Below are 23,477 nucleotides of genomic sequence, written 5' to 3'. Positions count from 1 at the left end.
TTGTGGGGGGCTCAGGCTGTCTGTCCAATGCCTGCCGGACAGCTCTGCCTCAGTGTCCCACAGGGACTGCAGTGGACTTAGCCCAAAAGAACTCATCAGGTTTCCTCTCACACCTGGCTCCTTTTACATTCCTTATGTCGAAGAGTGACCCCTCTCTCCGCTCAGGCACCCATGTCAGGTACCGGAGCACCATCCCAGACACCTCCTCGTTCTTAACCCCCACCTCTATTCTAGAATGAAAGGAACATCTACCTTTGATGGAAAACATACTGCAGGTAATAATAATTCATACAGCCCAATGCCTCACAAAGGCAGGTACTATAACTGTCTCCATTTGACAGGTGAGAAAACAGGCACACAGGGCCGTGTTACTCACCCCAGGTCACATGGTGAACAGTGGAACTGGGATGTGAGCCTGAGCTACCCAGCCCCATGCACGTGCCCCTGCCCTGGGAGTGCAGTCAGCATCTCTCTCCACAGCACTGGCTTGGGGGCCCAGGCATGCCCTCAGCATCTCCTGGCTGGGCCTGTAGAGTCTCCCGACTGGTTTCCTTGCCCTCGGTCTTACCCCGCTCAGATCTGTTTTCCCAGATGCAAGGAGGAATGCTTTCTAAACTGGGAATCTGATGTCACTCCTCCGCTGAAACCCTTCAAAGGCTCCCTGTTTTACCCTCACTGGCCTCACAGAGAATGAATGGAGGAAACTGAATCCTGGAGGGCTGACTCCAGGGCTGTGCTCCCAGCTACTGTCCCCCACAGCCTCTCCATGCCTGAGCTGTCTCATCTGCCAAAGAGGGAAAGTGGTACCCATGGCGAAGAGTTGTAGGATATGCACAGTGTCTGCCAGCAGAGTGCCTGGCGCAGAGTGGGCAGCTCATACGTGGAGCTTCTATTAGCTTCTTTCCTTCCTAAGAAGGAAAGTGTGGGGCAAGAAGGGGGTGGAGAGGAAGAACTGGTTGCTCTGAGAGGCAAGGTCAGTTCCACCTGGGATAATAATTACATAAGCACTTTAGAGGCATTTTGTCAAAACATAGCCTCCATAGCCTCCTGAGGAATAGATTCCATTACCCTTTTCAGATGGGGAAGCTGAGGCTGAGGAGTCGAGGGACTGGATCTAGGCCGCCTCGAGCCCAGATCTCTCTGCTGCAGAGCCTTGTGCTCTGCCCTGACCCTCCTTGGATGTGGGCTGCAATGCAATGGTTTTGGAGTACCTAATCTTTCAGATCGTACCAGCTGAAGGTCGGCTGTGGGTCGAAGCCGTCACAAGACTGGAAGAAATTTGGAGGCACTACTAGGAAAAAGCAAGCAAAAGGCGAGGACTGGCCCCCAAGGGGAGGCAGGAATCCCACCACAGACAGCCTCCGCTCGTCCCACGCTCTCTGGGGAACTCCCATAGAAATGACAGCATAGGGCCCATCACTCTTTCTACAACAATGAGAATATTTATTTTTTCCAGAAAGTAAAAATAACATTTTTTCTCTTTTGTAAAAGTACCATTACATTCCATTTTCTTAAATAACAAAATCCTAAAAATATATATTAAATTGTATACAGTGCGTCACACTTCATCTTATATTTTAAAATACATGATGTTTCTATTTTATTCTCAAAGTTGCATATTAAGAGCATATTTACAAATAAAGCCTTGTCATCCAAAGTCAAAATCCCTGCTGGAAGCTGAGTTTGGATGTGGGAAGGTCTTGACGTGCATGAGCCCCACGATGGCAGCTCCCGTGCGGGCGGGGAAGGGCCTCCAGTCTTTGTGTCTAAAGACCCTTCCTTTCTGAAGCAGATTTCCCTCTGACTTTCCTCCACACCCCACTCTGCCTCCGTACCCAACTCAGCAAGACGGAAGCCTGTGAGATGTGCCCACCAGGGGTCTGCAGGCAGAGGGTGAAGCCCTGTCACCCCGGAGCCGTCCAGCCTGAGGGGAGACAGCTGTGGCTGGAAGGCTTGAAAAACACCCCACACCAGGGAAGCTAAGCTGAGACCTGGCCAGGAGGTAGAACAGTGAGGAAGGTAAACAAAGACACCAGAGGAAACAATCCAAACTCCCAAGGTAGGAACAAAAGCCGACATCAAACACCACACGGGAGATCTGAAACCTAACGGTGCCAGGTGGTGGGGGTGTGGAGCTGCCCGGCTCCATGGGAGACCTGGCCTGGCCTCAGCAGACCAGGGAGGCAGGGTCTCGGAGGCCATCCGCGTATAAGTGCTTGTGAAGAGTAAGCGTGCAGTGCCAGGACGCATCGGGGCTGGGTGATGGCCTGGCTGGGCTGCAGGCAGATCCTGAGCCCGGCCAGGAAGGCTCTTGCCTGGGCTGACAGTGGGGCATGTGGGTGGAGCCGCACCCAGGCACGCCCGTGGGTTCTACCCGAGGGCCAGGACAGCTGAACTTGCTAGTGCTTTGATCTCTGTGGGCTTCTGGCCGATTGGAGTCTTGAGCCAGAGCCCACTCTTCAGAAGTTAGAGCAGCCTGGTTTCCTCGCTCACGCCCAGAGAGGCCTCAAGCCTGTCCTGACGTGGGGGACAGGGCGGTTGAAGGCACTCGGGTTCATTCCTACTCATTCTCTGTTTTGCAAGCAACTGGACAAACGGGGAAGAACAGGGCACCGTGTGCCTCCCGCCTGCCTTCTCAGAAGGGCCAAGGACACTGAGAAACGCTGCTAGAAACTAGGGGCCACAGCTGGCCAAGGCACTGTCACCACGGAGAGTGACAAGATCAGCTGGTGAGGGCTCTCCTGTTGGCACAGGTACCAAGAAGGCAGAGCCTGGCGCCAGCGGGGAACAGGGGTGAGGATGGCACGCAGGCCCAGTGCAGCCTCCTCCCACGCTCTGTCACCTCAGGAGAGGCTTTGGCCAGGGTGCTTTCAGAGCTCCGTCCACAGTGGTCCCCAAAGCCCCTCCCCTGCCTCTCCTGCAGTCTTCTGCCATGGGTTCTGACTTTGACTTTCCCAGGGTTACCCTCTTTTCGCCACCTCCAACCCCCACTTTATCTCATCTAAGGAGTTTCCTAAAAGTTCAAGTGCCACCTCCTCCATGCTCCTGGAAGCCCACGTCATCTCTTCTGGAGCAGTTTCTTTCTCAGGTGTTTACTTAGCCGCAGTGGCCTTCTGTGGGGTGTCGCTGACTTTCTACCTGGTTCTAACTGAGCCCGTAGCCAGGCTGCGGCAGGAGCCAGTGCCCATGGAGGCTTAGCCTGGGATGATTTACAGCCCTCCTGCCCGTACGCTGTCCTGAGCCAGATTTGGGTTTCCCGGGGCTGCTCCACGGATCGTAAGTTGATCCTAGAGGCGCTGGGCCATGCCAGGGCCAGGCAGGAAGAGAAGCGCTGGGGCATCCCCAGCACCTCCCAGGCCCTCCAAGGAAGCGCTGCCCCCGCTGCAGGCTGCGACAGCACATTGGCTTGGGCATGGCCTCCCCTGACTGAGATGTGAGGAGGGCAAGGTGGGCATTTGGGCTGCAGGACACCCCAGAGGCCAGTGGTCAGTGTCAGCCCCAGGCAACTGAACAACTGCCCCCTGGCCGGGTGAACTCTTCCTGGGGCCACGTGCCACATTCCCTTTGTGCTGCACATGGATCTATTCACAGCACAGGACCCGTTGGGACGACACACACCTGACACTTGTGTTTGAGAGAGATTCCACAAACAGCATGAATAGCTTGGAGGGGAGACTGCACGTGTTGGTATGTTTCCAGTGGTCCTCCTGTGTGACAGGCCTCTTGGAGACAGAGGCCTGCGGACAGCTGCTCTTTCCAGATCAAAGCATGAAGGCTGCACCGAGCAGCTCTGTGCCCTCAGCAGGACTCCCACAGGGCCTGGGGTGGCAGTCCTGCCCCTGCCTGCCTGTGACACATTGCTCCGTTTCCCTCCTCTGAAGGCCCCTCTGCCTGAAGCTCCAAGCACCTCTCCTGAACTCAGGCTGCCGAGTGTCACCTCTCCCTGCAGACACTTCCTGTGTGGCCCTCTTTCCTCCGAGGGGCGGCAGGTGCAGAGGTGTTTCCAGAACCTCAGTAGGAGCCCCAGCAGGCAGTGGCTCAGGGCTTGGGGGAGGTAGGCAAAGTGCTGCAAAGAGGAAACGCCAAAGCCAGAGGCGCAACAATCACCCAGGCCCGAGTGCCTTGTGGAGACGCACGCTCTGACGAGGGCCTAGGCCTGGCCAGCAGAGGCATAGGCTGCTTTTCTCAGCTGCTGTTGACAAAGCCTGATTCCAGATGGCAAGGACTTTTAAATTAGTGATGGCACTTACTCTCCCAACCAGCAGCCACTACAGCTGCAGCACTCAATCTTAGGAGGAGCTCCTTGGAGGAGCTCCAATTCCCAAACCCACCCTCTCCTGACACCAATCTCTGCAGCCCACCTCCCTATCTAAGGGACAGGGTGGCATGGGACTGGGGACAAGAGTGCTCTCCTTCCCCACTGAGCCATTCCTAACCCCACTTGGTCCCCACAGGAGGGGCAGAGAGCACGGATGGCCCTTGGAGTGTTTTTTTTTTTTTTTTTGAGACGGAGTCTTGCTCTATTGCCCAGGCTGGAGTGCAGTGACGTGATCTCTGCTCACTGCAAGCTCCGCCTCCCGGGTTCACGCCATTCTCCTGCCTCAGCCTCCCGAGCAGCTGGGACTACAGGCGCCCACCACCACGCCCAGCTAATTTTTTGTATTTTTAGTAGAGACGGGGTTTCACCGTCTTAGCCAGGATGGTTTCGATCACCTGACCTCGTGATCCACCCGCCTCAGCCTCCCAAAGTGCTAGGATTACAGGCATGAGCCACCGCGCCCGGCCCTTGGGGTGTTTTTTATCTTTTAACACGGGGGACACCAGAAGGAAGGACCACAGGCCCCATGTCTCATATAGTGCTGCTTAAGGACAAAAACACAAGATTGATACTCTCCACTCTGAACTGAGAGTTAGCTGAGCCAATCATGGAGAGACTGAGGCCTGGCTCAGGTTCCATAGGACCATGAGCTGCTCAGTGGCAAGGCTGATAAAGCCCATCCTGAGTACTTACTTGTGTGCCCATAAAAGCTTGCAGGAGAATTTATTGCATGAGAAAATGAATGGATTTTTTTTGTTTATTTGTGTTTTGTTTTTTTGAGACAGAGTCTCACTCTTGTCACCCAGGCTGGAGTGCAGTGGTGCGATCTCGGCTCACTGCAACCTCAGCCTCCTGGGTTCAAGCTGTTCTTCTGTCTCAGCCTTCTGAGTAGCTGGGATTACAGGCGCCTGCCACCATGCCTGACTAATTTTTATACTTTTAGTAGAGACGGGGTTTCACCATGTTGGCCAGGCTGGTCTCGAACTCCTGACCTCAGGTGATCTGCCCACCTCAGCCTCCCACAGTGCTGGGATTACAGGCATGAGCCATCGCGCCCAGCTGAATGGATGTTTTATATGACCAAAGCTCTTAAAGCTTTCCCTGCAGCTCCATGAGCTATGGAAAGAAGAATCTAGAAAGAAGCCCATGTGTAAGGTATCAGGTTTGATATAAATGGGGGTCACTAGATCTTATTCTCAGACCCTCCCAGGCTGAAGGAGGCCCACCCTAGTCCAGCATCTGGAGAGCAAAGCTGCCGGGGCAGCACAGACACCGCCCTCTTTACACCTCGCTAATGTCCAGGAGTCCGCACTTGTATGGGACCAACTCCCAAGAGTACCTGAGAGTTCTCCCTGCCTGGCCCTGTTCCAAGACATAAAGACCAGGAGAAACTGATTTGTGTGTGGACAAAAATAGAGAAGAAGCAAGAAAAATTCAATGTAACTAAACCTACCCACCACCTGACAGCCATCTAGAATGTACCTGAGCCCTGTGCCAGCCATGACCACCTCTGTCATCTCAGCCTCACTGTCCTGACACCCCCACTGCTAGCTAGATCAGAGAGAGATGCAGAGAGGGCCAGGCCCCAGGGCTTTGAGTCTCTCTCCTAAGTGCAACCGATGAAGCAGGAGGAGTCCAGGCTCTGCCTGCCCTGGCAGCAGGGCGCCTCTTCCTAGTCTGTAGGAGGAGGGTTTCCCCGAAGAGGCCGAGGCAGAGGGAGAGGAGGGGAAGAGTCTGTCAGAGAAGAACCACAGGAGAGATTGACCACGGCAGCCTTGAGCTCAAAGAGGGACCTCAAGTCCTAGGCACAGTGGGGTTTTTAGTCACTCACAAGGGGATTGCGGTCATCTTGTTGACTCTGACCCTTGAGTTTCTTCTTAAAGATGGAAATTGAAGTGGAAGGCTTGTAAAAAATGCTCCAGATTTCCCCCGAAGTCCCTGGTTGATGACAATCCCTAAGGTCCCCTGAAGCAGGAACACGATGGGATCTGTCAAGCAGATAAATATTTTTTCCAATAGATTAGAACAATGCAAACAACCTACCATCTCACAAGATACTGTATCTATGAAATGGGGTGGGGCAAGGTCTTGGGAAGGACCTCACAGCCACCTCTAAAGATCTGAAGGACTAGCGTGCAACTGAAATGTGGCCTGTGGGCAGCAGGGGCTGAGGCCAAGTGCAGCAGGGCAGCGTCTGCATCAGAATAACAAAGAACTTTCTAACTAGCAGAATTCTTCAAACCTGGAAAAGCCCAGCCTGAGAGATTATGGATTTTCAAATTCTTTTATTTTAAATAAAAGAACTGTCTTCAAATGCCATTTACCTGGAAGCCCACCTAGCTAAAACATGATAAACACAAAACTTCTCTGCTTCAAGCAGAGACCCGTCTAGCCTCCGGTGCTGGCCCGGACTCTGTTCAGCCCCCACGGCTGCCTGGCAGGGAAGCTGCAGCCGATGTCAGAGGAGAGTTAGGCATGCACTTTAGGGCCTCAGCCATGCTATCAGATGCTGGACGCTATAGGAAGCATTGGGCTCTCTTGCTGCCACAGGGGATGTGGTCAGGACTGAGCCTGAGAGGCTTCCCCAGAGCATGTGAATTGTGACTTTAAAACACACATACACACACACACAGACACACACACACACACACACACACATGCACACGCAGACACACAGACACATACACACACACACGAGGACATTATTTCCACTAAAAATTTCAAGTGTAGGGTGGAGGTGTCTATGTAAAGGGGTTCCAATGTGGCCAAAGGCAGCCTTCACAACGCAATGGAAGAGCTCGCATTTAATGTATAAGAAGTCTGTAGCAGAGGGCAAGTGAGACGGTCAGGAAAAAGACAGCTTTTAGTGGACATACATACATTTTCAGGGAGGCTGTGAAATGAGAAGAACCTGGAGTAGAAAGCACCGGAAAGACAGAGTAGGGGTCTAGGAAAAATTAGAACGAGCTCCCCTCTAAGTACACAAACATTAGTAGCATGAACAATTGCCCCTTTCCTGGAAGGTGGAACTGTTAGACTTGAATAGCAAAATAAGGGAAGGAAATATATTTTAACCCAAATTGGTCAGAATTGAATGATAAAGCTTCCATAAGTTTTTTCAATAACTGTTTTAAAATAACTACTGAGCAATAGTTAATAAAATGTGAGAATTCTCTTCCTAAGGATGTTTCTCAATTTCTAGAAGGCATCAGGAAGTATGCATGGCATCGTCCTAGCTATCTTCAGTCTTGCATAAAGATCTCCGTAAGGGACTAGCACATTCGCTTTTTAAGCCAGGAATGTTGCAATCCTCCTTGAAATTGTATGCCTTGGACACAGAGCAAACAAAATCCCTGAAACCTTAATGGGATTTGTCCAGTTGTACATTTCACTCTACAAAGAAGGGGGAATGTCTGCTGCCTTCCGTTCCCTAGGACTGAGGGCTTTGGAATCATGTGCTTATTCTACAGTTGTAACCAGACAAATGAAGCATCATAGAAAATGAACTCTGAGCCTTCCCTTTCCTGGAATTGGGCAGCTCCCTCTTGTACTCACTTGAATGTGACGTGCAGAAGTATCTTTGCTACAATGGCTGTGACTGTGAGGATGAGGAGAGTTGCCAGACCATAGACTGTCCATCCTGCAAGTGCAAAAGACAGAGCTTACCAGACTTGTTTGTGGTTGGTTTTCGAAAGGAGGTCGGCTGGAATACCCAAGTGAGTAAGTCTGGCTGAGGGGCTCCCTGCAGGCCGGTGTGGGAGGGCAGCCAGCAAACCTAGCCTCAGGAGCAGCTGACCCAGGCTAAGCATGAGGCCCCAGGTGTTCTGAATATTTCCCTTTGTTCTACAAGTCACTCTCAGGGAGAGGCAGACAGGATGATCCAAAGTCTATTGGACTCAGAATCTAAAGGGATGACATGCATTTTGTCTCTGCCACTGGGACCACTGTGTAACCACAGATGGAGTTATGTAAACTCTTTGGGCCTCAGTTTCCTCATCCGAGGAATGAGATGTGTGACCTATGAGATGCTACCTATGAGAACCACAGCCTAATGACGCACAGGAAGTGCTGGACAGGCCCTTCTCCCTGACCTTCTATGGTGGGTCCTGCAGGGGCCCAGGGCAATTTGAAAGCCTCCAGGCTAGGTCACCACTGAGGATACTTTCCAGTTCTACCAGCTCATAAAGGCATCACTTCCTTGGCTCACTGCATCCTCAAGCTCCTGGGCTCAAGCAATCCTCCTGCCTCAGCCTCCCGAGTAGCTGAGACTATAGGCATGTGCCACTACGCCCAGCTAATTTTTCTACTCTTTTCTTTTCTTTTTGAGACAAGGTCTCATTCTGTCACCCAGGTTGGAGTGTAATGGTGCAATCATAGCTCACTGCATTCCTGAACTCCTGGGCTCAAGCGATCCTCCCACCTCAACCTCCTAAGTAGCTGGGACCACAAGCGTGCACCACCACACCCAGATAATTTTTTTTATTTTTTGTAGAGAAAGGGTCTCCCTATGTTGCTCAGGCTAGTCTCGAACTCCTGGCCTCAAGCAATCTTCCTCCCTCGGCCTCCCAAAGTGCTGGGGTTACAGGCATGAGCCACTGCACCTGGCCCTGCATGACTTTTCTTCATAGCTCTTATCATTATCTGATTTTTATTTTGCTTTCTATCTTTCTCCTCTCATTTATACACCACAGAAGGGCAGGGGTTGTGTTTGGTTCACTCTATAATCCAGTACCTAGAACAGTGCCTGGCACCACTGAAGCACTTATATATCTTTTGAATGAATGAGTCAGTGAGTGAATGAATGGAGTTCTTGCAAATGCCAGTGGATTTAGGGAGTTTCCATGTGGGGCTCTAGAAAGATAATCTCAACGTGGGAAAATACGGGATTAGCTGATTAGTCACAACGTACAAAAGGCACGCTTGCCTAATTTTTGGAGGTGAGCACTTTTCCCTCAGGACTAAGGAACCAAGCTAATAAGAAAATTTCCCTCAAAAGCCAGGACAGACTATAGGTCACAGAGCCAGTATCCCAACCTGCCTCTGAATAAGAAACACCCAAGTGCTTTTGTCTTTATAACTGTCAAGAGCGCTACCTTCAACTCTGTGGCTTCCAGCCCCCATGGGTGGCGCCCAGGAATTGCTACCTGGGACAGTCTGAGGTGGGTGGCTGGGGCTGGTGGTGATGACATAGAGGACTTTGGAGGACCGGGCAGCGCTGACACTGAGGTTGGCCTGCTCCGTGATCACCTCGGCCACCGTCTGGTTGACAGCGGGCCTCTCCTGTGGCAGTTCTTCCTTGACGGCTGGAAGAGAAAAAGCAATTAACTGAGGACAGGGCTATGGAGACAACAAAGAGTTGTGCGGGAGGAGAGCACGAGTTATGAAGAAGAGGCCTTCTTCTCTGATTCAATTCTGGGTGCAATTCCTTCCATAGGTGGGTCCCACCAGCCCCAAAACAGAACCTGTGAGGCTGTCACCCTTTAGGAGGCAGAAGGATGAACCTGTCAACTTCACAGAATGTGGCTAGTCTCATCTCAGACACCTGGGCATGGTTTACAGCTTCTCTGCCCCTGTACTTGGCAGCTGTGGCTCCCTATGCCTGGAAGGTTCGCTTTTTTCCTATTGATCCAAATGCTACCTGTTCCTCAAGACTGTCCCACCTGGAGAGGGGGCCTCTTCCCATGGGTCTCCTGGAGCACACACTACCTTAACTCTTCTTGAGGTTTGCTATCCAGGACAAAGACAATGTCTCAAACACCTTCTGTGTTTCTTGTGTCCTGGCAAAGAGATGTGCCCGGCACACATGTGCTCACATTACAGAGGCAGAGAGTGTGGCTCCATCGTAGCAGGGTTTGAAGATGGCAAGCCAGTCTTTTGGAATTAGCTAGGATGTTTAGAGGAAGGAGGACGGACCAGATGACCTTTTGAGAACCTTCCAACTGTCCCAGTCTCAGCTGTTCCTTTTAGTTATTCTGTTTTTTTAAATTCTTTTAACCCTCCCATGAAAACTGTCATTAGACCTACTTAAATAGCCAAATTGACAGGTTTTCACCTCTTTTCTGTCTCATGAAACATAAATGAGTTATGAAATGGGGGTAGGGAAGGAGCCACAGCCTCAGGGTGATCTGCAAGTTGAGTCAGTAGTTCCTGAGGCCCAATCTGCCCCGCAAGAACTGCCCAAGTCACAAGGGTGAAGAAGAGAAGCCCAAGGCACGTGGGCCCTGAAGAACCCCCAAGGAGGCAAAGATATCTTACCTTGGTATAAAACAGCAAATCCCTGGGCCTGATTGATGCGATCAGAGAAGAAATACAAGATGATGAAGTCCAGAGAGACGTTGAAGGACAGAGGTGGGCGGCTCCTCCCGTGGAAGCGGGCTAGGACACGGTGGGTGTAGCCATCCAGAAGCTCCACCATGTCCGCCGAGTCCCTGATGTCAAATAGGGGGAAGCTGAAGTGGATGTGGGAGGCCCCCGGAACCCGGATGGTCCAGTAGCAGACTCTCCCCGTGGCATAGGTGTCGGGGAAGTCAGGGGAATAGACCACAGAAGACATGGCTGAGTAGTTCCCACCGCAGGCGCCCACGAGAGCTGTAGGAGAGAAAAAGACACCACGCCCTCAGTCTGGGCCTTTGCCACAGGCGCGCTTCCAACACCAAGGCACTAAAGCCTTCCTAACGAGCAGGATCCCATTTAGGACATTGTTTCTATCTGTAAAACCTGACAGTCTTATGTTTCAGGATCGAGTCACAAAATGAATCGCTGAGACTCTCGACAAATGACTGTGGAGATGTTTTTCCCCCCAGAGACCTTAGAATTAGCACACAGCACAGTGGTGTGGCCTAGGTTGGGGCAGGGCTGGAGTCAGAGAGTCTGGACTTGGGACTGGCAGGGCCAAGTGATGGCAGGGGCCGCACTTCACTCGCGGGCCTCTTGCTTCTCTCAGTTTCAAGGCTGGAGAGAGCACCACCTGCTCCTGTATCACGGGAATGTGTGACGGCACATGAGACAAAGCACACGAACCACTCGGGCCACTCTGCAGGGAAGCCACCCACTGAGGTAAAGCTGTCAAAAGAGAAGGGCTTTACAGCTGCTTGTGTGTCCCCAGTACCCATGCAACGCTCCCATGAGGGACCACGTTTTCAAGCAGGGAAACTGCAGCACAAGAAATGACTTTCTGCAGTGAGGAAACATGCTAGATTCTGAGCACTCTGTACTGAGCACATTTGATTTCTCTGGACTCCTGTTTTTGATAGGCATGTTCTAGAAAGGGGATGCAGTGATTTCCTGTCTTACATGGTGAAATGTAAACAAGATCTTAGAACTGAAACTCCTTGGGAGGGAATGTAGGGCTAGGATTTTTTTTTTTTTTTTTTTTTTTTTGAGAAGGAGTCTCCCTCTGTCTCCCAGGCTGGAGTGCAGTGGTGTGATCTCGGCTCACTGCAACCTCCTTCTCCTGGGTTCACACCATTCTCCTGTCACAGCCTTCCGAGTAGCTGGGACTACAGGTGTCCACCACCAGGCTGGCTAACTTTTTTTTGTATTTTTAGTAGAGATGGGGTTTCACTGTGTTAGCCAGGATGGTCTCGATCTCCTGACCTCGTGATCCACCCGTCTCGGCCTCCCAAAGTGCTGGGATTATAGGCATGTGCCACCGCACCCGGCCAGGGCTAGGATTTAAAAAGCAGGCTTTGGGGGAGTTCTGGTTCCCTTTAGGATGTAGAAAACAACAAGCAGTCCGGGCGCGGTGGCTCACGCCTATAATCCCAGCACTTTGGGAGGCCGAGGCAGGTGGATCACCTGAGGTCAAGAGTTAAAGACCAGCCTGACCAATATGGTGAAACCCCGTCTCTACTAAAAATACAAAAATTAGCTGGGCGTGGTGGCGTGTGACTATAGTCCCAGCTACTAGGGAGGCTGAGACAGGAGAATTTCTTGAACCCGGGAGCTGGAGGTTGCAGTGAGCTGAGATCACGCTACTGCACTCCAGCCTGGGCAACAGAGTGAGGCTCTGTCTCAAAACAACAACAACAAGTGAATGCTGCTTCTATCCTAACAATGAGAAAAAGCTTAAAACTCAGCTGAGGTCTCATGACAACCAGGGGAACTTAATTCTACAAAATCAAAGCCCCATCAAGGAGAGTCAGGCCGCACAAACAGTTTCATCTTTGAGAGAACACAGGAGGAAGAGGTGACCACCAGAGAAGTAACAAGAAAGCACTAAAATTTTAACAAACTCTTAAAGGCTGAGAGTGGGCTAGTGTCTCAGCTTAGGGCAACTGGGAGTCCCAGACACAATGGGCATTTTGCACTCACTTGTGAGCTTTTCTGCACAGAACTCCACTCAGTGCTTTCACAAGTGACTCGGGTTGGCCAGCAGACCACAGTCCCCCTGAGTGGCATGAATGTGCAGGAGGTGACAGGCTGCCACTGGGGGACAGGAATGGAATACTGCCCACTTCCTTCTCTTCGCACTTGCAGGAAGGGACTCTCCTCTCTAAGAAAGTAAAAGCCTTCGGCAGCTGGGAGAGGGGAAGCAAATCCTGTTACTCCCAGGGCCACTGAAAACAGACAGAAGCAAAATCTGTTTGCCTCTGGGGTAGGGAGTAGACCTGATTTGACTAGAAAAGTCTATACCAAACACCATTTCACAAACCCAAATTTCAGCCTCCTTGAAATTCCCCTTCCTGTCAAAGTAACCAGGTGAAGATTCACTGCTTCTGGGGGAAGAGCAGAAGCAAAAGCCATTGGTCCCTGATTGCCTTGAGCCCTCTTGAGTCCAGGATCCTGCAGCCGATGCAAAGCAGAGCTCTACTACTCCTGGAGGGAGGGCAAGAAATTCTCCTTCCCAAGATCCACCACAGACGCAAGGCAGTGTTTAGCTGCCAGGGAGAGAAGAAGGGTGTGGGAATGCTGAAAAGACCTCAGGCTGGTGGCCTTTACACATCCTGTCTAAGACTGAGGACAGGGCAGGAGAACCAAGAACCACCCCCATGACCTCACCATGAGTAGAGCCAGGTAACAAACAGCCATAGCCTACCACTGAGGGAGGGAAAGAGGGTGGAGAAGGAGCCCCTCTGTGGCACAGGCATGTGGGAACTCCTCAAAGCTGAGGATGGAACAGGACTACTGAGGAAAACTCACGGGTACCCTAGGCTCCACACTAAGCACAAGCTGATAGCAGCCCATCACTGGAGGAATTTAAAGCCTGATGTGCATTGAGGGTAGTGATAGAAACAACCCAGCTCAACTTCTGATAGACTGGCTCAGTCCCTACACTATGCAGATCTGCCCGGGTGTAAACACTATCTCAGCCCCTAGTGTTCTTCTATACATAGCATATGGCATTCAATAAAAAATTACAACACACATATAAAAGCAAGGGTGGGAGGGGGGAAAGACATCATTAAGAGATAAAACAATCTACAGAACTAGACTCAATGATGACCCAGATGCTAGAACTATCAGACAGAGACTACATGATGAATACAGTAAATAATCTACTGGAGGCAAGGCATGGTGGCTCATGCCTGTAATCCCAACACTTTGAGGGGCCACAGGAGGAGGATCTCTCGAGGCTAGGAGTTCAAAACCAGCCTGAGGAACACAGTGAGACCCCATCTCTACAAAAATTTTAAAATTAGCCAGGCGTGGTGGTGTGTGCCTGCAGTCTCAGCTACTCAGGGTTCTGAAGCAGGAGGATCACTTGAGCCCAGCAGGTCAAGGCTGCAGAGAGCTATGATTGCACCATTGCACTCCAGCCTAGGTGGCAGAGTGAGACCTTGTCTCTTAAAAAAAAAAAAAATCTACTGGAAATCAAACAATATCGGAGATGAATTTTTTTTTTAAATTATAGAATGCTTCATGAATTCGCATGTCATCCTTGCACAGGGGCCATGCTAATCTACTCTGTTTTGTTCCAATTTTAGTATATGTGCTGCTGAAGCAAGCATTGAAGAATTCCTTTGATGGGCTTATCAGGATACTAGACACAGCTGAGGAAAGAATCAATAAACTTGAAGACAGGTCAATAGAAATTATCCCCAAATGAAACAAAGGGGAAAACAAAGTGAAACAAAGAGAACAGAGCACCCAACAGCTGTAGGACAATATCAAATAGTCTAACATACGTGTAATTGCAGTGCCAAAAGAAGAAAAAAAGAATGGAGCAGAAGAAATGTTTGAAGAGATAATGGTGAAAAATGTTCCAAAATCAATAAAAGGTGACAAACTACAGATCCAAGAATTTCAGCAAACCCAAGCAAACAAAAAAATTAAAAACAAAAACAAAAGCAAAAACAAACAAACAAACAAAAAACACAAAGAAGACACACCTAGACACATCATAGTTAAATGTTGAAAACCAGTCTGGGCATGGTGGCTCATGCCTGTAATCCCAGCACTTTGGGAGGTTAAGGCAGGAGGACTGCTTGAGCCCAGGAGTTCAAGATCAGTCTGGGTAACATAGTGAGACCCTATCTCTACACAAAATTAAAAACTTAGCTGGGTATGGTGGCGCATGCCCATAATCCCAGCTACTCAGGAGGCTAAGGCAGGAGGATTGCTTGAGCCCAGGGGGTCGAGGCTGCAGTGGGCCATGACTGCACTACTGCACTCTAGCCTGGGTGACAGAGTAAGACCCTGTCTCAAAAAAAAAAAAAAAAAAATTGAAAACCAAAACCAAAGATAAAATCTTTTTTTTTTTTTTTTGAGATGGAGTCTCGCTGTTGCCCAGGCTGGAGTGCAATGACACCATCTCTGCTCACTGCAAGCTTCACCTCCTGGGTTCACGCCATTCTCCTGCCTCAGCCTCCTGAGTAGCTGGGACTACAGGCATGCGCCACCTCGCCTGGCTAATTTTTTGTATTTTTAGTAGAGACGGGGTTTCACCGTGTTCGCCAGGATGGTCTCGATCTCCTGACCTCGTGATCCACCCGCCTCGGCCTCCCAAAGTGCTGGGATTACAGGCATGAGCCACCACATCCGGCCTCAAAACCAAAGATAAAATCTTGAAGGCAGGCAAGGAAGAGGAAAAGATTACATACAGGGGAATAAAGATAGAGCAGACATCTCTAAAAACCATACAAGTCACAAGAATATGGAGCAATATCTTTGAAGTACTGAAAGAAAAAAGCTGTCAGCACAGAAATCAATACCCAGCAAAAATTACTCTAAAAAATGAAGGTGAAATAAAGCTTTCTCAAACAATAGCTGAAAGAAGCTATTGACAGTCAACCTGTACTAGAGAAAATGCTAAAGGAATTTCTTTAGGGGAAAGGAATATACCAGATGGCAAATAAGAATACAAAAAGACGTTCAATATCATTGGTAATTAGAGAAATGCAAATTAAAACCACAATGAGATACTACTATATACCTACTAGAATGGATCACATTTAAAAAACAGATCATACAAAAGTATCTGTAGCTGGAGAGAAAGTGGAGCAAATGAAAATCATACATATTGGTGGTCAGAATGCAAAATGGCACATCCACTTTGGAAAACAGTTGGCAGTGACTTATAATGCTAAATATGCACTTAGCACATGACCCAGCAATCCCACTCCTAGGTAGGTACCCAAGAGAAATGACAACATATGTCCACATAAGCACCTGTACTTGGATGTTTACAACAGCTTTACCATAGACAGACCAATGTTTGTCAATTGGTGAATAGATGAACAGATTGCGATACATCTGTACAAAGGAACGCTTCTTAGCAATAAAAAGGAAAAAAAACTACTGATACAGGCAACAACATAGGTGAATCATAAAGCATTATTCTGGCTGGGCGTGGTGGCTCACACCTGTAATCCCAGCACTTTGGGAGGACAAGGCGGGTGGATCACCTGAGGTCCGGAGTTCGAGACCAGCCTGACCAACATGGAGAAACCCCGTCTCTACTAGAAATACAAAATTAGCCGGGTGTGGTGGTGCATGCCTGTAATCCCAGCTACTCCGGAGGCTGAGGCAGGAGAATGGCTTGAACCAGGGAGGCGGAGGTTGCTGTGAGCCAAGATCGCGCCATTGCACTCTAGACTGGGCAACAAGAGCGAAACTCCATCTCAAAAAAAAAAAAAGCATTATTCTAAGTGAAAGAAGCCAGACACGCTTATATATTTGTCAAATCCCACTGAAGTATACAACTGAAAGGGTGATTTTTACTGTATGTACATTATACCTAAAATTAGAACCTAATTTAAGAAAAAATCAAGCTTTTCAGAAAGACTTCCTGGGTTCTAATCCTGACTTCACCATGTACTAACTATGAATTTGAGCAGGTTACTAAACCTCTGTATATCTCAGTTTATTCATCTATAAAATGAAAATGGTAATAGTTTCTCTCTCGTGGGGTCATGAGAATTAGCAGGAGTAATGCTTATAAAGTGTTCTGTGTAAGATGTGACACACAGTATAAGCTCAGTAAATGTTGGGTATTCTATTTTTACCATTATTTGAAAAGAATAAAGTATCCAACTGAAACTGGTATTTTTCAATAGCAAGGGCAGACCTTAAACCTAAAACTTTGGATTCCGTGCTGACAGCATATTTAATTCAGCAGTTTTGAGAACAGACGATCTTTATGATGGATTATTAAAATTCAGTGATAATCCAACAGGAAACTTGAAATATAGTAGTCAAGACCTTATTTTTTGAAGGAGAGATTAGCCCAACATATACAATCTGGGTGAGTGGAGGGCCCAGGATAGACCTGGGCAAGCCCTCCATGGCAGGGGGCCGGTGTCCTCCTGCCTTCTGTGATTCTCTTCAATCTTCCTGCTCCTCCTCGATACTAGCTGAGTCCATTTCTTTGGGAAGAAGCCTCAGGCACTAGTCAGGACAGGCAGCTTCCCTGAACCCCAGCTGAGTGCTCCACTTCTAGACAGGAATGATAATGGGCGTGTCTCAGGAAACAAACCTCAGCCAAATGGGTCCCAGCCATGAATCAGATTCCACTCAGGATGGAAAGATTCTACTCTTTCTTGGCACCCAAGAAAGAAGGCTGGTACCATATTTCATCAACTCTAAGGGATACACTTTAATCTTTTAAACTGGGATGTATCTTTTAGTCAATGCATGTCATTGTTAAACTGGAAATATTTTTTTCCCTTAATGGTGTATAAAATAATGTTGCACCTCAGAATTGAGGCATCTTAGAGTCTATGAAATGCAATTGCTAACACAGTCCCAGGAGCCAGATCCTACCCATCCTTAGACCAATCACTTTCACAATTAATCTCTTCCCTTCCCACTAAAATAAAGGTTCCATGAAGGCAGGATCTTTATCTGTGGGACCTTGGGCAGATTACTGAACTTTTATGAGCCTCAGTTTTCTCATCTGTAAAATAAGCATAACAGTACCTGCTTCACGGTACTGTGAGAATTAAGGGAGACAACGCATGTAAAGTGAATAGCACAGGGTCCTGTCAATGATAAATGTTCAACTAATGCTACAAAATAAGGTCCAATCCAGATGACTGACCCCTCCCTTCAGGTCCTAGAAGCCAAGGGGGTCCCAATAGGCTAGCCTGGGTAGTTCCTGTAACCCACTGTTGACTCTGGCCTACATGTTCTTCTGTTTGGTTCTGTTAATTCAATAAATTATAATCCCTAGGGGTAGCAGAGGCTATGAAGCCCCCGTCAGTGTTGTGCTTGCCCACAGTACACAGCTCACCTCTGTGACCTCTCCAAGTCCATGAGAGCTTGCTGAAAAATCAGCCAGAGAGTCTGTGACAAATTACTTGATGTGGCAGTGATGACTGAGCAGACAGCTTCTGCCAGCTGCCCCTCACCCTCCACCCCCACTAGCCCCGTCGTCTCTCTGCCAAAGAGCAAACACAGCCTGAGTACTTCTACTGCAGAGGAGCCTGGGTGTTCCTCTAATCAGCAGAGGACAGGAAGACGTCGCTGACACTCTGACTGAGACCCACATGCGAGCCACACTGGTAGCAGGGCCTCATGTTCTGGGAGACAGACTGTAACCTGGTTGTTTCTCACCATCTTACTTCTCCAATATCTTTAGGGAGACATCTTCACCCTCCTAAATCATGGGACAGTCTGTGGTCACCATTTCCAAAGTGCTCAGCCTTGTTCAATGAGTCATAAGGATTTCCATGAGGCGGTACTTGAGCTGTTCAAACTATTTTACTCTCTACTAGATGGAACTTTTTTTTTTAGATGGAGTCTCACTCTGTCGCCCAGGCTGGAGTACAGTGGTGTGATCTCGGCTCACTGCAACCTCCACCTCCCGGGTTGAAGCGATTCTCCTGCCTCAGCCTCCAGCCTAGAATTACAGGTGTGCGCCCCTGTGCCGGCCTCTAGATGCACCTTTAGAGATTATTTATACAGTGCTGCATTTTGTACCTTTCTCAGCAGAGCAATGGGGTGTGAGTTACAGAACTGGCTGCTGTCAGGGGTCCTGTAGACCACAGGCATCTGGGCCTCTGGAGGATGGCGTGAGCAGCCTCTCAGAATGCCAGCGTTCTTAGTCCTTGAGCAAATGCAAGCCAGAAAGGGCAGCTTCTGGAGAGCTGCACAAGGGGCCAATGTGGGAATAATCAGAACTGGGCATACTTTGTTCATATAACTTTAAAGCATAAAACTGGATCCATTATTATGATCTATTTTTACTATTGTTAATAAAAGGGATTCTAGCTGCTGAAAATAGAAAAATTTCAAATGTGGCAAACCAGGGTTTGAATCCTGGCTCTGGCACTTACTAGCATAGACAAATTACTTCATCTTTTGATCCACAGTTTTCTTATCAACAGGATTGCTACAAGGATTAAATAACATAAAATATACAAAAGCACTTGGCATCAAGTCTAGCACATGACAAGCACTCAGTAAATAGCAATAATTGTTGTTATAATTAATTCACTTCAGTGCACCTTTATGTGAGGGCCAGTACTCTTTCCTAGTAGTACCAAAGATGCTACTTGGTGTGCACTTTAGAGACTATTTCCATAGTGCTGCATTTACAATTTAATCCAGATTATTTCTGCTTGACACCTCCAGTAAAGGCACTATACTAAAGAAAACATACTTTTATCTACCACACAGCAGATGCCCAATAAAAATGTGCTAATTCAAAGACTGTCTTATAAAAACTACATTCTATTTCTTCTTGATCTAAAATCCACCATTTTAAAGTACAGATGCTCCTTGACTTATAATGGGGTTATGTCCTGATAAACCCATTGTAAATTGAAAATATCAAAGTGAAATATGCATTTAATACCCTGATAAACCTACTGTAAAGTTGAAAAATCATAAGTTGACTGTCCTAAGTTGGGGACTATCTATATATGAATCAGTGGTATTCAGTATATCCACAATGTTATACAATCATCATCCCTAATTCCAGAACATTTTTATCACCCTAAAAAGAAAATCCGTACCTATTAAGCAGTCACTCCATATTCTTCCCCTTCCCCCAGCCCTTGGCAACCCGGAATCTGGCTTCCATTTGTGTGGCTTTGCCTATTCTGGACATTTCATATAAATGAGATCATAAAATATGTAGCCCTTTGCATCTGGTTCTTTCATTTAGAATAATGGTTTCGAGGTTAATCCATGTTGTAGCATGCCTCAGTACTTTATTTATTTTTATGGTTGAATAATATTCCATCATATGGATATCCACTTTGTTTATCCATTCATCAGCTGATAGACATTTGGTTTGCTGCCGCTTTTTGGCTATTATGAATAATGTTGCTAGGAACATTGGTATGTATGTTTTTTGTGGAAACATGTTTTAGTTCTCTCAGGTATATACCTAAGAATGGAATTGCTGGGTCATACAGTTACTCTCTGTTCACGTTTTGAGGAAATGCCAGACTGTTTACTTTTTTTTTTGAGATGGAGTCTCGCTCTGTCGCCAGGCAGAGCGCTATCTCAGCTCACTGCAACCTCCACCTCCTGGGTTCAAGTGATTCTCGTGCCTCAGCCTCCCGAGTAGCTGGGATTACAGGCACGTGTGCCACCACAACCAGCTAATTTTTGTATTTTTAGTAGAGATGGGGTTTCACCATGTTGGCCAGGCTGGCCAGATTGTTTTCCAAAGCAGCTGCACCATTTTACATTCCCACCAGCAATGTATGAGGGTTCCAATTTCTCCATATATCTGTGGACACTCATTTTCCATTTTTTAATTGACACTGCATTCTATTTAAAGTCAAAAAACAGGTAGTAAACCCTCACACTACTCCTCTTTCCTCTCTAGCACCTCTCTAGTGGTTTCTTAGCAGTATGAATCCCAGCAAGTTATTTATCCTGTCCATGTCATGTGGCTCTCTTGTGTGAAATGAGAGTAATCACAATAACCCCTACTTCAGAAGGGTGCCAAGAGAACCGAATGTGATAATTTAGATAAGGCCTTCATGCATACTAGGTACTCAAGAAACATTTCCTTTGTTTTTTCACTTAAGAATATACCAGGCATTCTGCAAGTTCAGAAAACTTACTCTCCTGAGTTACAGTGTTAAGGCAGAGAATCTTATAATAATGAACTCTAGAACAAAAGGTTAAATAGATGTGCAGTGAGTAGTTATTTGCCAACTAAGCATTAGCAAGATTCGTTAATCATTAGCCAAAGTTCAGTCTTTAGCCAAAACAAAGGTATCAAACTAAGCATTGGTCTGGACATAACAGGATGTATAGGAATCAACTGGCAGTCTCCAATGGGCACACTTAGCTAAAAAAACCAATTGACTGTAAGTTCTGTTCACTAATCCTGTCTTCCCACCCCAAATACAAACACACTTTAGACAATATCTAAGCTATAACATGTAAAAGGCTCAGTTATAAACCTTGGCTGGGTTTTATAGTCACCATATACATAGTGGCTGAATTGTGTCCCCTAGAAAGATATGTTCAAGTCCTAACACCTGGTACCTGTGAATGTTATGTAACCGAGTTAAGATGAGGCTGTACTAAATTAAGGTGGGCCCTAAATCCAATGACTGGTTCCTTTTAAGGAGACACACAGAGACATAGACACACAGACACACGCAGAGGGAAGATGGCCATGTGAAAGAGAAGGCAGAGACTGGAGTGGTGCAGCCAACAAATGCCAAGGATCGCCCACAACCACCAGAAGTGAGGAGGGCTTCCCTGGAGACTTTGGAGAGAGCACAGCCCTGCTGACACCTCGATTTTGGATTTCTAGCCTCCAGAACTGTCAGAGAATGAATGTTTGTTGTTTTAAGCCACCCAGTTGGTGATAATCTGTTATGGCAGTCCTAGGAAACTAATAAACCATATGTCATTTTTGCTCAAAACTAGCCATGCTGCCTGGTAGAGATGCCAGTAGCGCACCTCCTCTAGCCTAAAGGCCAAAGACACCACAGACACTACAATATTTCTTGGTAATCTCGAGCCTTTTTTTTGTTTGTTTGCCTCCACTATCTTTAAATCTGGTGCTGCACAGCGCTGTAATTATCATAAAGTTTCACTGCCACTGAGAGGATGCTGGTGGATTATGATGAGGAATCAGCTGGCTCAGTGGTTAGAACATGATGTTGGTGAGGTCAAGGCCCTGGATCCACTCCCATTCTGAACACACTCTGCCCCTGGCCAGTATCTCACAAATGCGGCAGTTTAGAGAGGAGGTGGGTCAGGGCAAACCCAATGCCAGGCCTGAAAAAACAACTTAGAGCTACACTGTCTCCTCAGGTCTATCACAATAATATATAAATCCCAAATGCCTAAAAAAAAAAAAAAAAAAAGTCAAAAGGGTTTGGAAATTATATTAAAGCAAGAGTATAATAAAGCTGATACTGGATTGTTATATTAGTGTCTATGTAAAATTGGAAAGGTTATCATTTCTGGGTTGTCTAAGCATCACACAATAGGCCACATTGCTTCAAACCGTTTGGCGTGACTGTAGCTAATCCCTTTTTAAGTGTCTGTTCTCTCTTCCAGAAGGCAGGGGCTGAGTCTTCATGCACTGTGCTGTATTCCCAGGGTCTAGTCACAAGTATTGTCTATTGCCAACTGAATGAATGAATACATAGAAGGGAGGGAGGTTGGGCAGGCTTGTTGCTCTGGTCCAAGGGTTCCTGTGCCTTGGGCAGTGATGGGCACAGGGCATACTCACTATCAAAGAGGATGATCCTGCCATCGCCACCACAGGGTTGGGTGTGATCCCCGAAGCAGACGCTGTTGCATTCGGTACTGGCTGCCTCCCCGTACTTCCAGTAATCAGGATTGTTTCCACAGAAGCAAGCATAGCCTGACTCCATCCCAGCAAACTGCCACAACAGAGAAGCAGCACACGGTAAGCATCATCAGGGATGTCAGATGGCCTGAAGGAGCCTGGCAGGGTGGGCTTCCAGCAAGCAATCAGCCTCAACTTCCCAGGGTCCCTTCCCCTGGGACCTCCCCCTTCTTCCACTCTTGCAACACTTAATTTCAAGCTGAACAATAAGTACGCAACCACCAATGTGTTTCCCTGTCGGCGAGCATCACTTTTTAATGTTTGTGTTTCTACTGCACTTCAGTAAGTTTTAAGGGGGAGAAAATCTCATAAACTTCAAATGTGAGTAACAGCTAAACATTTTATTGACTGTTTACTATGTGCCAGGTAGTGAGTGCTTTATAGCTAACCCTCAAAGCAAACACATTATAGGCCCCATTTTACAATTTTGTTTTTACATTGCTATATAGTATTTTGGCATATAGTTCTATAAATTTTAACACTTGTATAGATTCGTGTAACCACAGCCGGGCATGGTGGCTTACGTCTGTAATCCCAGCACTTTGGGAGGCCGAGGCAGGTGGATCACTTGAGATCAGGAGTTAGAGACCAGTCTGGCCAACAAAGTGAAACCCCGTCTCTATTAAAAATACAAATATTAGCCAGGTGTGGTCGTGGGCACCTGTAATCCCAACTGCTTGGGAGGCTGAGGCAGGAGATTTGCTTGAACCCTGGAGGTGGATGTTGCAGTGAGCCGAGACTGCATCACTGCACTGCAGCCTGGGCAACACAGTGAGACTCTGTCTCAAAGAAAAAAAAAAAAAAGATTTGTGCAACCACCAGTACAATCAGGATTCAGAACAGCTCCATTACCCCAATAATTTTCTTTGCACTATTGCTTTATAGGCCCCCTCCCCCAGAATCCCTGGCAACCACTGACCCATTTTCCCTTACTGTAGTTTT

The 23,477-nt window shown here is 47.8% G+C and overlaps 2 protein-coding genes and 1 non-coding gene across 6 annotated transcripts in view; all 3 read right to left on the bottom strand.

Moving 5' to 3' along the window:
- Positions 1–23,477, bottom strand: part of KREMEN1 (kringle containing transmembrane protein 1) — a 93,756-nt gene that overhangs the window by 18,860 nt on the left and 51,419 nt on the right. Inside the window, exons 5-9 of one of the 4 annotated variants that reach the window (XM_024352891.3) lie at positions 22,416–22,569; positions 10,574–10,906; positions 9,412–9,621; positions 7,874–7,958; positions 6,150–6,306 (exon numbers count right to left, since the gene is read on the bottom strand). In XM_024352891.3, the coding sequence (XP_024208659.1) occupies positions 6,150–6,306; positions 7,874–7,958; positions 9,412–9,621; positions 10,574–10,906; positions 22,416–22,569 (939 nt within the window). Of the gene's footprint in view, positions 1–1,420; positions 6,307–7,873; positions 7,959–9,411; positions 9,622–10,573; positions 10,907–22,415; positions 22,570–23,477 lie in introns of those variants that run through there. The other 3 variants (XM_016938895.4, XM_016938896.4, XM_024352890.3) reach the window with 3 other exon arrangements.
- LOC104003734 (uncharacterized) lies at positions 1,421–3,577 on the bottom strand. Its single transcript, XM_054675657.2, has one exon. The coding sequence runs from the start codon at positions 3,575–3,577 to the stop codon at positions 3,059–3,061; it is 519 nt and encodes a 172-aa protein (XP_054531632.1). The 3' UTR covers positions 1,421–3,058.
- Positions 14,162–14,264, bottom strand: LOC112206790 (U6 spliceosomal RNA). Its single transcript, XR_002941261.2, has one exon. It is a non-coding gene; the product is annotated as a U6 spliceosomal RNA (small nuclear RNA).

Source organism: Pan troglodytes, chromosome 23 (genome assembly GCF_028858775.2).
Source record: "Pan troglodytes isolate AG18354 chromosome 23, NHGRI_mPanTro3-v2.0_pri, whole genome shotgun sequence".
Lineage (NCBI taxonomy): Eukaryota > Metazoa > Chordata > Mammalia > Primates > Hominidae > Pan > Pan troglodytes.
The sequence above is the reverse complement of the archived record's forward strand: the minus strand, read 5'-3'. Positions and strand labels throughout refer to the sequence as shown.

Coding starts and splice junctions, on each gene's coding strand:
- LOC104003734 (XM_054675657.2), bottom strand. CDS start 3,577: ATGTGCAGCACAAAGGGAATGTGGCACGTGGCCCCAGGAAGAGTTCAC.